General features: G+C 46.8%; 1 protein-coding gene across 1 annotated transcript; it reads left to right on the forward strand.

Moving 5' to 3' along the window:
* Nucleotides 1–93: 93 nt before the first annotated feature.
* On the forward strand, nucleotides 94–12017 carry ILKAP (ILK associated serine/threonine phosphatase). Its single transcript, XM_085311186.1, has 12 exons — nucleotides 94–226; nucleotides 938–1003; nucleotides 1395–1451; nucleotides 2591–2707; nucleotides 3609–3735; nucleotides 4735–4841; nucleotides 5335–5428; nucleotides 7338–7425; nucleotides 7881–8002; nucleotides 9934–10053; nucleotides 11357–11438; nucleotides 11737–12017. Exons 1-12 carry the CDS (start codon nucleotides 169–171, stop codon nucleotides 11875–11877), a joined length of 1179 nt encoding a protein of 392 aa, XP_085167312.1. The 5' UTR covers nucleotides 94–168; the 3' UTR covers nucleotides 11878–12017.
* Nucleotides 12018–14956: the final 2939 nt, after the last annotated feature.

Below are 14956 nucleotides of genomic sequence, written 5' to 3' on the forward strand. Positions count from 1 at the left end.
TCGCTTCCGGCCGCGCCGCGGCGGCTGACTGGCCAAGGCGCGGCGCTCGTCCCGCCCCAGGGGGGTGATTGGCAGGCGGGGGAGGGGCGGGAAGGCGGAGCGGTGCCTCTACAGGAGGAAGCGGCCTCGGTGTTGTCGTCGCTGCTGTCGCTGCCCGTGCCCGGCGGGATGGATCTGTTCGGGGACCTCCCGGAGCCGGGGTCCTCGGGGGGGGGGGGGGGGGACCGCGGCGCCTGCCGCCGGCGCGGGGCCGGGGGCGGGGTGTGTGTGTGTGTGGTGAGGGGGAAGCGCGCGCGCCCTGCCCCTCCCCCCGCTTCCCCGCGCGCCGCGGGGGGCGGGGCCGCGCCAACGGCCCGTGTTCGCCGCGCGCCCCTCGGCCCTGCCTGGTCACGTGCCGCGGGGGCGGGGGGCGCGCGGGGGCGGGAAGAGCCGGGAGCGGTTGGTCCGGTGGGGAGCTGTGGGAGGCGGAGGCGGAGGCGTAAGGACCCCCCGGAGCAATTGCGGTTACTCTCGTCGGGCGCCCCGAGGCGCGGAGTGTTCCGGCGCCGTTTAGGGGCTCTCCCTGAGCCCCTTCCCCCTGCCCGCCCCTGTGCCGCTGCGGACCGTGGGTCTGTGGAGAGCTGTAACAGTTTTATCTGAAATAATTCCATGGTTTCTGGGCCCCTCCTGTGCTATAACGTGTTGATTGGGCTTCTGATAGCAGTTAACAGAAACTGAATGGATTCCTAGGGAAAAAAAATCACTGTTTTTGAGATTAAAGTTCGGATCATCTCCAGGCAGGTGGTTGTTTTGCTTGTGTGAGCACTGCCTAAACTAGAGACGGTAGAAGGAGAGACAAGGCTTTTCTCTGTTCTCTCCCCTGGGATAGTCCTTCCAGAAATCTATCCCCTGAGTACCTACGGCAGGTTTTTTTTTACTCTACCTTGATATTTTACAGGGAAAGAAGCCCAGAAAGGGCCTCTGCTTTTTGATGATCTCCCACCGGCTAGCAGTGCTGACTCAGGTATGAGTACTCTGTTCGTGGTTTCTGTATTTAGTGTGGCTTTCCTGTGTGTTGCATCAACATCTCTTAGCTGAAACTTATGTAAACTCTTTTCCTTGTTAAAGAGGGTAAGGACATTCAGGTTATCAGCACTTGTGTGCAGAACGCTTGCTTTGCTCGTTTTGTGTTTTTCAGATAACCAGAATGTTATAGGCATTCTATGTTAGTATTTCCTGGAACAAATGCTGCTGTAAGGACTGAGGCTGTCCCCACTGCCTAGAAACAGGAATTTGGCTAGATTTGCTAGGCTGACATTTTACAGCTTCTGCACCTGGGGAGGGGCATACAGAGAACTGTTCTTTTAACACAACAGAAGCATTTAGTAGTTCTTGCCTTTTTTTATTGGTCCCAGGAAAAGGAGGATCTTTACTTTTTGATGATCTCCCACCAGCCAGCAGTGGTGATGCAGGTAAGGCCCTTTATCAACCTCCTCAAGTCTCTTATTGATCTGCCCTTCTCAATAAAATGCACTGATAGAGTTTGTTGTATTGGGAGGGTGGTGAATTGACTTGGGGCAAGACTGGCAGGTTTTTCCACCTTTCTGTGCTGGTAGTGGTCATCTGTATATGCCCTGATTATTTAAATTAGGATTTTGACTATTTAAAAATAAATTTAGATCTGTTCTCAGAAGTACATCCATCAGATGTCTTTCAAGTGATCCTCTGATATCTGTGCCTGAGAGCTACCTACTGTGGAAGTGAAAGTAAATATATGTTTGCTAAGAGTGAAAATAGTGCTGGCTGAAGGTTAGCGCTGTCTTGACTTTCATTGCATTTCTCCCATGGGTGCAGACTGACTCCAGTTACTAGCTGTGAATTTTTTCAAAACCCCAACCGTTGGTCTGGCAAGGCTTTCTGTGTTTGAACAAATGTTTATTAGCAGCTGAGAGGAGACCAGCTAATTCAGTGTATCCTGTGGGAACAAGTCTCCTGATGGAAAAATCTAGGGTTCTAATGTCGTGGGGATCATGTTTTACTTCCTAGCTTTAATTTATAACCTGTCTTCTGAAATCCATAACAAGTACATTATATACTTCAGAGCAATAAAATACTCTTCCCTGCATTGTGGCTACAATTTTTAGAAGGAAATAATAATCATAAAAACTTAAAAATGTTCCAGTATGAAATGTTAACTTCCTTAGTAGTTAACCACAATAAGAGCTGGTAGCTAAGAAATGAACGGCAGGTTGGTGGGGAAAATCAACTACCTGCCAGTCAGACATGACCCTGCTGTTGCTAGTGTGTGGTTGCACAATTTTAAGTGATGAAATCAGCGCCTATGGGGTCAGACAGTAATGTATGGGGCTAGTAAAATGCCTTAGCTTAAATCTCCCCAGCCTGCTGTAGTTTTGCGACTGAACGAACTTTCTGTGCATTTGTGGTCAGTTCCTGTGTTTTGGTTGAAAAGTAGTAAGTTGGTCATTTAATACTGTGCAGGCTTGTGGATCTATGTGCCTGAGAGAGTGCTTTGATATCAAAGGAAGAGCTGCTGAATTCCTGCAAATAAAACTAGAAGTCTTCAGCTGTCTGCACTTCTGTTCTCTTTCAGCTTCCTGTGCTACTGAGCAGGTCTCGATAGAGAGCCATGGAAAAGGGGAGAAGAGGAAGTCCTTGGAGGAAGAGAAGAATGGCAGGGAAGAACTTGTGGAAAAGAAAGTTTGTAAAGGTTTTCAGACAGTTTGAAAACAAATGTACTCGATTTGTACTTTTGACGTTGGGCTGAGTAAGTCCAAATCAAAGCTAAGCTTTGGTTCTTCAGTACGCTTGCAGTTTCAGCCTCTTGGGGAACAAACTGCTGTGGCGGTCTGTGAAAGCCCTGTGAGCTCTCTGGCACTCTCTGCCTCTCTTATCTGAGGGTTCTTAACCCGTCGTGCTGAAGTGGCCTAAAGTTGCAGAAGTTGAGCAGTGAGCAGGCTGGTATTCAGAGTGTGCGTTCCTGTGCAGCCCGAAGATGCATTGGGTATGAAACTACTGGAAGGATTGATCCAGACCAACTTCTTTTGCCAGATACACAGATCTGTACTTTGAGGGGCTACTAAGAAAGCCAGAGACGCTCGCTTTCACATATAGCGCGTCTGCCATTCGTGCACATGCCCATGTGTTATGCTCAGCTTTGGGAATAGAATGTTTTCAGTGGTGCAAATGAAACTAGATTTTCTAGAAACAGTGGACTTTGCTTTCTTATTCTTCACCTCCTCTTTAGGGCTGTTTAATCTGTAGGTTCAGTGCCATGCATTCTTTTTTGATGGCATGCATCTCCTTTTTGACAAGAGCCCAGTCTGATGTGTTACAGTATTGCTTGGACACAGCTGCCTGTGAAAATAGGGGCAAACTGCTTTTATAGCTGCTGACCTTGCAGGCACTTAAAAACTTGGGTTGCAAAGTATATATACCAAGTTTGGCAGAAGGTGCCAGATGTGCTGTTGCAAGACAAGGGGTACACTTTACTGCAGTGCTGGGGGTTACTCTGAAAGCTAAGAAGTGATTGCTAATTTATTGCCTCTTAGCCTGAGCTGATGAAAAAGTTTTGATTTTTGTGTGCATGTGTTGTCTTTGTTCTCCATTAGGGTCAGTGGGCCTTCTTGGATTGAAGGGCTATGTGGCAGAGAGGAAAGGTGAAAGAGAAGACATGCAAGATGCACATGTCATTTTAAACGATATCACTGAGGAATGCCAGCCTCTTCCCTCCCAAATGTAAGTGGGTCCAGACTTTAAAAGCTGGAGAGTAAAGCTGTGATTTGCAGCCATCACAAGGAGGTAAAAGAGCTCCAGTTTGCTCGAGCTAGGCTGTCGCAGCTAAGCTGTGATACTGATCCTTTTTGCTTTGAGCAACTGATATTCTTGACTCTCACCTGTTTTGTGGTGTGTGTGTGTGTATTGAATCCTTAGCCATTCTCTGTGTTCCTGAGCTAATTGCAGGATGAGAATATAAATAGGCATCTCCCTTTGAGTTACTGAATTACTGAGCACTACTAACCTCACAAGGATTGTGATGGCCTGATAACTCTGGATATTGAGCCCCTCTTACCTGAACTTAAGCATGGGCATTTGGAGACCCTCAGTTTAGTTATAGCTAATGGGCCCTTGCTTTTAGGGTTTCACAGTGGGTAAAATGCCAATTGTGGCAATGAAAAGTATGGATACTTGAAGAAGAGAAAGCATAGATGTCAAGACTTCCTTATGAGTGTAAATCTCTTAGCAGATAATATGTATTTTAAAGGAACACTCTGAAGCATCATCCTGATGCTATATTTAGCTTTTAAATTAAAGCTCCTGTGAGCTTCATTTGCTGTTGGATCTGAGTTTCTTGTTTGTAGCATTGTTGGAACAGGTGTCAAACATGCAAAGAGCTGTAGGATCTGTTAGGCTTATGTCTGCATAGTGCTGGGGAGTAGCAGTGCCCTTAATGTGAAATGTTTAGCTGCCCTTACACCAACTGGTGGTCTATGAATTCTCTTCTGTCCTTCTCTTCTGGGTTAGGAGAAAGTTTTTAGTACCTGTACGTATAAATCAGGTAAATACTTAAATGTGTGAGTGCAGAGACTTAGAACTTCTGTTTGTGACTTGCAGTGCAGTGTCTCTTTCCCTCTGGCTTGGGCAGGACAGGGTGCTAGGGAAACAAACATTTTCAATCTTATCTGCTGGCTAATGGGCTTTCTTAGCCACTTTCTATTACTATTTGCTCCTTCACAGCACGCGCGTCTCATACTTCGCTGTTTTTGATGGCCATGGGGGAGTCCGAGCCTCAAAATTTGCAGCACAGAATCTCCACCAAAACCTGATTAAGAAATTTCCTAAAGGTGAGAGGAGTGTAACAAGGGAGTGTGGGAAAATCATCATCTCTTATGCCTTGACTTTATGGCTGTCACTCAGGGAAATTAATTTGTTTGAACACAGTTCTCTAGTTTCCGTTGCTTGTCACAAATAGGCTTGTGTGCGTAGAGACCACACTCTGTCCTGTGGAGGAGGGTTGGAAGCCTTTTGGCACAAGGATGCAAGTAGGCAAGTGTGAAACGCTCTGCAAGTGTTGAGATGTGTTGCTACCAGTCTCAGGAGTGCCGCTTCATGAGAAGAGGAAGAAAAAAAAGAGTGTCCCAGGGGAGAGGGATGTGCTCTCTGCACATGTTACTGTGCAGATCTTCGGTAGTGTGAGCTGCCGGTGTACATCCTGGGCCCTGCGCAGGGTCTGAGAGATGTGCTACCATATTAAATGTTGGGTGAGGGAAGGAAGGGGTCAGAATAGGTCAGAGATGTTTTAGCAGGACCGTAGTTGTTGTTTTCCTTATCTGACAGGTGAAGTAGTCAGTGTGGAGAAAACTGTGAAGAGATGCCTCTTGGACACATTTAAACACACAGATGAAGAATTTCTAAAGCAAGCATCCAGCCAGTAAGTGTATACGCTTTGCACGTATTTGTATTTCATAGCCTTTATCTCACAGGCCTCAGTTTTGAGTGAGGCAAAGAGAACTTGGAGTGGTGTCTATGCTTTGGTGAGACCCCAGTTGATCACATGCAGCATAGCTGTTCCAGCCTCTAACTCTTCCTGCTGGCTGGGTGTCTGCTAGAGCTAGATCACCATGTGCTCTAATCTTATTCTGTGCTACTGTGTGTGCTGTCACATGTCTAATACATGTTGCATGGTAAAGGAAGGGAATAAAACATGACCAAGAATCTTACCAGAACATCTTTTATTCCTTCTTTTGAAAGATTTAACATGTTGCTGAAATGACACTTCTCATACTGCATGAAATGGGGCGTCTGTCTGCGTTGATGACATCAAAGCGTGACGGAGGGTATTTGTAGAGCAGTACTTTGCAGGTTGCTGTGCGTGGCCTTCAGAATTGCTTTCATGTTAGCAAGTATGTGTACACCAGGCTGGAGCACATCCCTAAAGTGGTATTTTTAATGCCACCTTTTGAAAGACAGCCTTCCAACTTAAGTTTAGTATTTTTCTTCACTACTTTTGAAAACAGAGGTGTTGGTGACAAATATCTCTTTTCTTAAACTTGTTTCTGATTCTTTTAAAACAGAATTGAAAAGCTAAAAAACTACTTTGTGTGGGAGTAATGCCAGCCTATCTGCTAGCTGGGGTTTGAGTGCAAACACTTACTTTTTCTCAGTCTCTGCTGAACTGACAGACTAACTATGATTTAGGACTAAGAAAGATGCAGATTGGGTTAGAGTACTATCATTTTATAACTGGACATTTACTCCCCACCACCACCCCCATAGTGTCATCTCTAACACAGCTGGAGAGACTATTGATATATCTAGTTCTGAGACAAACTTTCAACTTTAAATTAAAAACTGACTTAGTCTCTTAAACCTGATCAGTTAAACAAGGTTGACTAGGCAAAGGGAAAAAGGTTCCTTGAGTCTATTAAAGCAGTATCATTCCCAAACCAGTCTCCATTTGTTCAGAAACATGACTTATGACAAAGCTGCTATTACAAGGTTGCTAATGATAGCTATATTGATATCTTCAAACAAAGTGAATGGTATTCATTCAGCTGCCCTTTCAAAATAGGGGAAAAAATGGATAAAAAATTTCTAGACTTCTGCCTCTCAAAACTAGTTTCAATAAAGAATGGCATGAAGCTGGGATTCATTATGGGAAAGACCGGTTTGGCAGCTGTAATCTAAGAAATGCTGCTCGTTTTACCTAGAGCTCTACAGGTATAAGCTTAACTACAGCAAGTGAAATATCAGTAGAGTGTCCACGCTAGTGGTATTGCTACTAAGGTGCGGTGGTGAGGACTGAAGCAGCCAGGCAGATGTACTGAGGGAAGAAGGAAGAGAATCGAAGAATAAAACTCTACTCAAGTCCTGACTCTTCTTTTTGCTGTAAAGCAGGAGCCTCCTGAGGAGGGGTTTGGGTTGCTTGTTAGCTAAGAATGCTGCAGCATCTAGGCAGTCGTTGGGGCTGAACCTGTTCCATCTACAAATGAACTCTCCCTCGAGCTGTGTGTGGAGGGAGGAAGGGTGGTGTGGGGAGCATGGCTGACAGCAGTTGAAGGAGTTGGGCCTTGGTCACCTGAGAAGCAGAACATAGTGTCAGTACATTTAGAAACTGATGCTTTATGTAGCTCCTCTGTGTTTATCTGGCTTGATATTTATGGCCAACAGTTTCCCTAGCTGCTCGTCCATAGCTTCAACTTGCAAGTCATGGTTGGGAGCTTGTGCTAGCTGACTGCTGAATGTCAGTGTGTGCCCCCTCTGAGTCTTCAGGAGCCCTCTGTGAGTAATTTCTTTAAAAGTGTTTTCCCCCTTAGTAATCTTATTTTTGCTGCCTTCAGGAAGCCAGCGTGGAAGGATGGCTCCACAGCTACTTGTGTCCTAGCTGTTGACAATACTCTCTACATAGCCAACCTTGGGGACAGCCGGGTAAGTGGAACAGAGAAGTTCACAGCTGGTGCTGTAATTCTTCAGCGAGCCTTATTAATTCTGAAGGGCAAGGTGGTGGCCTCCTGGGATGTTCTACTTGCTATTAGCTCCCCTGACAGTTCTTACAAAGCAGCTTCTTTGTAGGGGAAAACTCCTTTGCGTTGTCTCCTCTAGTACAAAACAAATGTGTGTTAGCTCTCTCTAGGTGGTGCTAAATACCTCATTGTAGCCACTACTGTTGCCTTCTATCACATGTACAGGCAAGTAATTTCGTGAAACCATTGCAATTCCTACGTACTTCATACGAGAGAGATCAAAGTTACCATTACATGTTTAAGCTAGTTTTCATTTTTATATGTACGGGGAACCTGAACTGGGAACTTAGAGCTCTGTTTAGCAAGCGTTTTGCTGCAATTTTGCTGCTGTTTACTCACAAAGGTCTTTTGTCAGCACAGGCGATTCTGTGTCGCTACAATGAAGAGAGTCAAAAATATGCAGCCTTAAGCCTCAGCAAGGAGCACAACCCCACACAGTACGAGGAGCGCATGAGGATACAGAAAGCTGGAGGAAATGTCAGGTAAGTGCTTAAAGGGGATGAGTGAGCAAATCTAAACCGTGGCCCAGCTTTGGGCGCCTGAGCACTGAATTTCTGTAGTGTTAGCTAAGCCCTCCCCGACTTGCTAGTGAGAGCCCGAAAGGAATCTCTTGCTGCCTGCTGGAGACATAGTGATCCCTGAGATGTATCTTAAGAATTCAGTGACGGAGTGGCCAGTGGGAGGCTCATTTCCCAGGAATTTGAAAAGGCAACAGGGTGCTATACTGCAAAAGCAGGAAGCTCTACCCACATGAAAGCTTGACATTATAACACAAGCATGGGCATGCTTAAACTTGAGCTAAACAATTTTTCCTGGTGCGTTTTTGCTTTATTTTAATTTTATTTTCTTAAAAAAATATAATTTGCTCTGCATTGTGACCTTGAACATGATTCTTTTCCTACTTGCTGCATCAGTTTGCTCCCCTTGTCCTGAGAGGAGAAGCGTTTTGGAGAACACGAGAGGCCCTGAGTGTCTGTCCTCATGGCAGTGCTTTCCCTGTTCTGTCGCCTTGCTCAGCGTGGAGCAGTCTGCAGTTGGTGTTGTCCCTCTGGGGATTAGCTGCTGTGCTGAGGCTGTTAGAAGTAGAAGGGAGGTTTCTGGAGCTGGAGTGGGGTCATCCTAATGTTGCTATGCATGAAGCTGTGTATAGCTGTTTGGGCAGTGGGCGTTAAATACAGCAGCTCTGTCTGATTTCCCTGGTTAGGCTTTCTCCCTTTTTTGAAGGCTGTTTCTGGACTCGGTACATGCTCTGGTTTGTGACATCTTCTCAAGAGAGGGCTCAAGTGCAGGTGAAGTGTCTCCTTTTTCTATAGCCTGTTCTCTGCTGTGGAGGTAGAATGCCCCCCTGGGGTGGGAAGGGGTGGGCTGAGTCCTGTCGTGCTGCCATGCCTAGAGAGCCGTGTTCCTTTATCTCCAGAGAGCACATGCCATTTCTAATGTTTAGCACTGATCTATCTTTGCACACAAGGAAGAGATGGGCTAGTCTGTTAGCTCTTTTCAGAACTGAGGGAACATCTCCCCAGCTGCCTGGGAGCCTCTCCCACTGGTAGTAGTTCAATATTTTGGACCCAAGAGATAAGGAGTGAAGAAAGGCAGTGTGTGAGCATCAGATCTGTTCTCTGGGACGTGCATTGGCCTCGCTTTTATGCTCAAGCGGGGCTCGTTGGACTAGGAGACTGTCAAGGCTCTGTCCTTCCAGGCTGCACACGGTAGCCTTGTGAGGGGAGAAGATGCTTGATCATTGGAAAGGTAGAGTGCAGGAAGTTGACTGTGTGGGGGCAGCACTGGCTTAATTAAATAAGTTTAACAAACAAAATTGCTCCCTAGGACGATTTGGAACTTGGGTTTCACAGGAGCCATTGTTGCGATCAGTGTTTAGTAAAGATCAAGTGGTCAGGAGAAACTGCCATGTCTTTCACTCCTCAATGGTTAGCTGCTGAACCAATCTACAGGTGTTGGTGTTCTGATAAGCAAGCGCTGGAGGGGCTAATAGCTCAGTCCTGGTGTTACTTTTTGTCGTGTAATGCTTCTGTTGAAATGCACTTTGTTACTTGAAAAATAATCTGCAGATTCAAGCTTCTGCCTCCAGGAGCTTAGCTCAGCATGTAAATATTACTTCCCGGGGCAGGGACTTGGCTTAAGGCAGGAAGAAAGAAAACAGCCTTGAATTCTCTTGACTTTGCTTCTTCCTCCCCTCCTCCATTTGTTTTTGTGTGCGTGTGAAGGACTGGGAATCATGTGGAAAGTGGTGGAGACTTGAAAGGGAAGATCTGAACCCGCCTGGGAGGTGTGGCGGGATTGGTACAAAGCAGCTAACTAAACGTGCCACGGAGAAGAGCGCCCTATCAGGCAGCGCAGAGAAGAGCTGTGCACACGCGTGGGGGGGCTCTCGATGATTTCTTTCCTTGTGCAGGGATGGAAGAGTCCTCGGAGTGCTCGAGGTTTCCCGCTCCATTGGGGATGGCCAGTACAAACGCTGTGGTGTTATCTCTGTGCCAGATATCAAACGCTGCCAACTCGCGCACAATGACAGGTAAAGCGAGCCCAAGCAAAAGGGGGCAACTGTGTCCTAGCTCTTGCTCCAAAGCTGCACAAGCCCACGTGCCCTGCTGTTAGGGCTGAGGCTTTTCAGACTAATCGCACAGAATTAACAGATGCTCTTGATTCGGTCCCTCTGCTCCCATTCCTTATCAATATAACAGAGCTAGTGCGGCTGCCTCACTCCGCCAAGGTACTGTGATGACTCGTGTTGAATAAACGAGCCTCACAGCAGTGATAGTGTACACAAGCCTGAGACTTCCTGCTTGCTCTGAATAAGTTCATGTGCTGGAGTTCAAACAGCTGTTAAGGCTTGAATCCTTGGTTCCCTCTCCAGTCCACATGCCATTTCTAGCAACCTTGATGCACACATTAAACCACTGCATTCATCTGTGATTTTTGAAGATTTGAAATACTTTTCTAATAAATGATTGGGGGTGATACCTTGCTGTGAGCTTTCAGGTCAATATGGCGCTGAAGGTTCTCTGCTGTAGTCGGAATGTAGCCCACTATTGCCGCTTTTTGCGGTGTTAGTGTTTCTATATCAAGAGATCTGCTAAAATATTTGTAACGATACTTTGCATGTCAGGCTCCGAAAGGGTCCTCTGGGACACCTGCTACCCTGACAGGCTGGCCACCGCTGCAAGAGGTTTTCTAGTTTTCCTTGTCCCCTGAATGCGATTGGGGCTGATGGTTAATACAATTCGCATGCAGGGGAGTGCATGCGACAGAGTCTTCCTATCACAGTTATGCCTCTTTTGGGGCTAAGCTGCTCACTTGCTCTTGTGAGTGTTTTTAATTAAATTATGCCAGTGCTCACCCCAGGAGCACAAGATTCTAAAGGCTTTAAAGGGATGCACTTAAGGTATTAAACCTGTTGTATACCTCTTATTTCCTTGTGTTAGTTACTTTGCAGGCTAAACACAATTGAAAAGGACTCAGAGGGAAGAAGCAGTTTCTGATGGAAAAATGGAGCTTTCTGGCAGGGCTCAGTAACATCGTATATGGTCTTGGATGACTGTGCAGTGTCAATAGGTCCCCCCATCCCCTCAGGATGTCTTGATCTAGGTTTGATATTGCTTGTCCAGTGTCATGCATTTTGAACTGCCGCAGCTCTATGAATAGTAAGCCCTGGAATATCAGGGGACTTCCTAGTGCTCCTGAGGGATTTTCATATGAGCTTTATGGTGTCTTCCCTTTGGATTGAAGCATGGCTGCTCATAAAATGGGATGGAGGGATTTTGCTGTAGCTGGGGAGTCAAAGATTTAGCCTCACAATCTGATTGTTTCGTTTCCAGGTTCATCCTGATAGCGTGTGATGGCCTCTTCAAGGTCTTTACACCAGAAGAAGCTGTGAACTTCATTGTGTCCTGCCTGGAGGTGAGGAGTAGGCAAGTTGGGGGTATTGGCTTACTTATGGACTTTCATCAGTGCAGGAGGCATGAAACAGGATGTGACTTGCTTCCTCCAGGCTAAAAACAAGCTGAGCAATGAGTATATGGCACAGAAATGCAATTCTATCGGGGCTGATGAGAGCTGTGTGAAGCACTGCAGGGTTTTTCCATGTATCTGGGGTTGTCCTTAATTGTTCTACTTCTCCATGCTTGGAAATTCTCAAGTGCTTGCACCTACATATTTTGCTGGGAGCAATCGGTGTCATCTTTCCTCATCCCAACAGGATAAGAACATCCAGACGAGAGAAGGGAAACTAGAAGCAGATGCTAGATACGAAGCTGCGTGTAACAGACTGGCCAACAAGGCAGTGCAGCGAGGGTCGGCAGACAACGTTACGGTCATGGTGGTCCGGATAGAGCACTGAGCGATGAGGTGCAGCTGCGGGATCCCAAGCTGTTTCCGGCGGATGTAAGGAAGGGAGAAGTCGGTGTGCGTGCGTGTGTGGCTGGGCGAGGGAGGGTCCTCTCGGATGCTCTTCAGTGTAAATAAAGGTCTTTTCTAATAGTTTTAGTTCATTTGGCCAGCAGTGTTTTATAAATGGCAAAGGCTGCCACAGTGGGTCAGCCTGTGGGGAAGTCTCTTGTCCTGTCCGTCCCCGCTGTGAATGTTATGATAAACCAAATAAATCCTTTTGGTAAAGGTGCTGGCAAGAGCAAGCATCTTTGCATTTGAACTACCACCCGTTCAAAAGGGTGGCAGTTTCATTGTTCATTTCCTTGTGCTTTGTATGAGGCCCTGGGAGCGTTTTGAGCATTCAGGACCTGGTGGGAGCTCCAGGTCTGGCTGTACTGTGTGGATTGTGCAGTACCCTAGGCCCTCTGTCTGGAACCCAGTGTTGGCTATGTTCTTAGTGCTGGGAAATAAATTGTTTAGTACTGGAACTGGTTTTTGAGGTTGCATGTAGCCAAGTGATAAAAACACAGCTTGCAGAGCAGCAATGTGCCTTCTGTCTGCTGGTGGAAAACAATGTTTTTATCCCAGTTATGGACACAGTGAAAGCACCTGGAGTTTGTTCCTGACACTTCGTACATTTACAACTGGAAACGCATTTTTGAAAGGATTTACCAAACGGACCTGCCACGAGGTTAAGATAAGCGCAGGCTCAGTGCTTGTCTCTAGTTCTGTTCTTTGTGCTGTTCAAGGAACAGGCATTTTATTTTGGGTACTAGTTGCTGTTAAATATTTTTCTTTTCCCTTACCCATTCCTCTACCAGCTGTTGGTGCAGAGAGCGAGTGATGCTGTTTTCCAGAGAACCATTCAGAAAGAGAAGCAACTGTATCTCACATTTCTTAACACTTTTTGGTGGTTTAAGATTCAAACGACAGTATGGAGGCTAAGTGGATCTGGGTACCAAAGCACTCTAATCAGATATATGCCATTTTACAAGTTAGATGACTTCCCTGACCTGTGCGTGAGATTGTGCAAGAAACCTCCCACGCTGCACCATCTCCTCTCTCTCCTGCGGAACGAACGCGGTCTCGGAGAAAGGTTGGTCAGGTTGGCATGGTGGCTCTTGCCCTGTGTGCAGAATCCTGGCGTGTGATTGTGAGGTTCCCCTGGGCTCTTTTCTGATCCCTCAATCCTTGGAGGTTGGAGAGATGGTCCTGGATCCTGGTGCAGGGTCTTGGGGCCTCTTCTCTCCTCTGAGTTTCAGAAACTCTTGGTAACAGCAGTGCTTTTGAGTGTCCTTAGTTACAGGCTTAGGTAGAGAATACCTCCTTGATTAGTCTGTTCAAACTGTGCTGCTGTTCCCTAATCTGCTGTTACCATTGCTGTTACTCACCATCTGCTTTTTCAAACACCTCCAGAAGACACTTTTGTGCTTTTTGATGATTAACAGACTGTTGGGCTGTCTCTTTCCTTGAGCACACCAAAACCATTCTGTGTTTGGGACAGGTGGTTGATTATATTTCATCTACTATAGCCAAAAAGTCTATGAAAGTTCACAGGCATGTGCCAACAGTTAGCTGAGCAGGCCTAACTCAGGCTTAACCGCTACACACCTCTGCAGAGCACTGAGGAAGCAAGCGGGTCTCCGGCACGTACAGCAGGCAGCATTCACCTCTGGCAGCCCGTTCTGCTACGGGCTGTTTTTCTGCACACCCTGATGCAGCGTTGCTCTGCAGGAAGAGCTGAGAGGGAACTGTGCCATGTTAGTAACATGCTCTGGCGTTTCAGTTCTTGAAAGCCAAATTTGGAGACAGCCACAACTGAGACAGGTAGCACTTAGTTTGTGTGGTCCATGGCAGAAGAAACCCTGATAGCGTATCTCAGAAGGACAACGCGCCCTGCCCGCTCATCTCCCTGCTTTTCCCAACTCTTGCACTGGGGGGAATTTTGTGGCAGACTGCTACAGCTGAGCTGTGCATCAGTCCCTTTGGTGCTCCTTCTGGGAGGAGGCATCTCTTCCTTTCGGTGCAAGAGCCGGTGAAAGAAGTGTAAATTTGTCCTTCTCTTACCTGTCCCTCCCTCTTTTGCAAATACTTTCTTTCCTTTTAGGAGTATTGAAAGCACAACTCCAACTAGGAACACAGTACATAGTGTTACATACAACTAATAAATATATGGTATAATGCATTTTATGGAAATATTTGTCAGGGTAGGGGGCAGAATGAAGCACTAGAGCGGGTTTTGCCAAGCTTGGGAGAAAAGTAGTGAGGCAGTTTGAAAGGCAGGTTCTGCTGTAGCCTTAATGGAAGTCAAGAAAACTATCTGCTCGCATTTCTTGGTAGGGGTGGGGCTAACAAAAAGTTCTCTGAAAAATAAACTCAGATACATGTTATTCAGTAGCATCTTGTTACTATGGGGAGCTCAGAGTACTGCCACCATGGGATGGCCCCCGTGGAAGCGTTCTGCCTGCGCTTCCTCTCCTTCAGGCCGACCGCTTCTAGCCCCAGCAGCTCTGAGAGTTCGCTCTTCCGGTTTTGTATTCTTAGAAGTGCATTGGGCCCTTTATATGGCAGGGGACAGCTTATCAGCTTGGCAAGCCCTGTGCTCCAGAAGTGAATCCTTCTGTAGTCTTGGGTGTGTTTGGTAGGAAAAGAGGTTGGCTAATCTGAGCAAGACTAACTTGGCTGGTGGTTGTGTGTGGTAACTGGAAAATGCTTTCTGGGTTGAGCCCCTCATCTGGGCGAGAGCTGCAAAGGCTTTGTCTCTGCCAGGATGCTGCTGCTCACTAGTTTAGTTGGTGTAAAAACTTAATTTATTTTCCCCTCTCTGTGAGATACAACCTTTTAGGAACAAATTCTCCTTTGCCACCAGGAAGAACTCAGTGTTAAGACTGCAGAACCGGAGCTTTCTCCAGCATCTAACCCTCCCTGCCTCCCACCAAGAACTGCAGCAGCAGCTACTTTGGCTACCTCTCGTAGGGGAGACACAGCCTGTGCCTGCGGAGGAGGCCAGGCAGGGTAAGGAGAGCCCTCACCACCGAGGTAGCGGGAGA

Source organism: Rhea americana, unplaced genomic scaffold (assembly GCF_003343005.1).
Source record: "Rhea americana isolate MKP2758 unplaced genomic scaffold, rheAme1 scaffold_334, whole genome shotgun sequence".
Classification (NCBI taxonomy): domain Eukaryota; kingdom Metazoa; phylum Chordata; class Aves; order Rheiformes; family Rheidae; genus Rhea; species Rhea americana.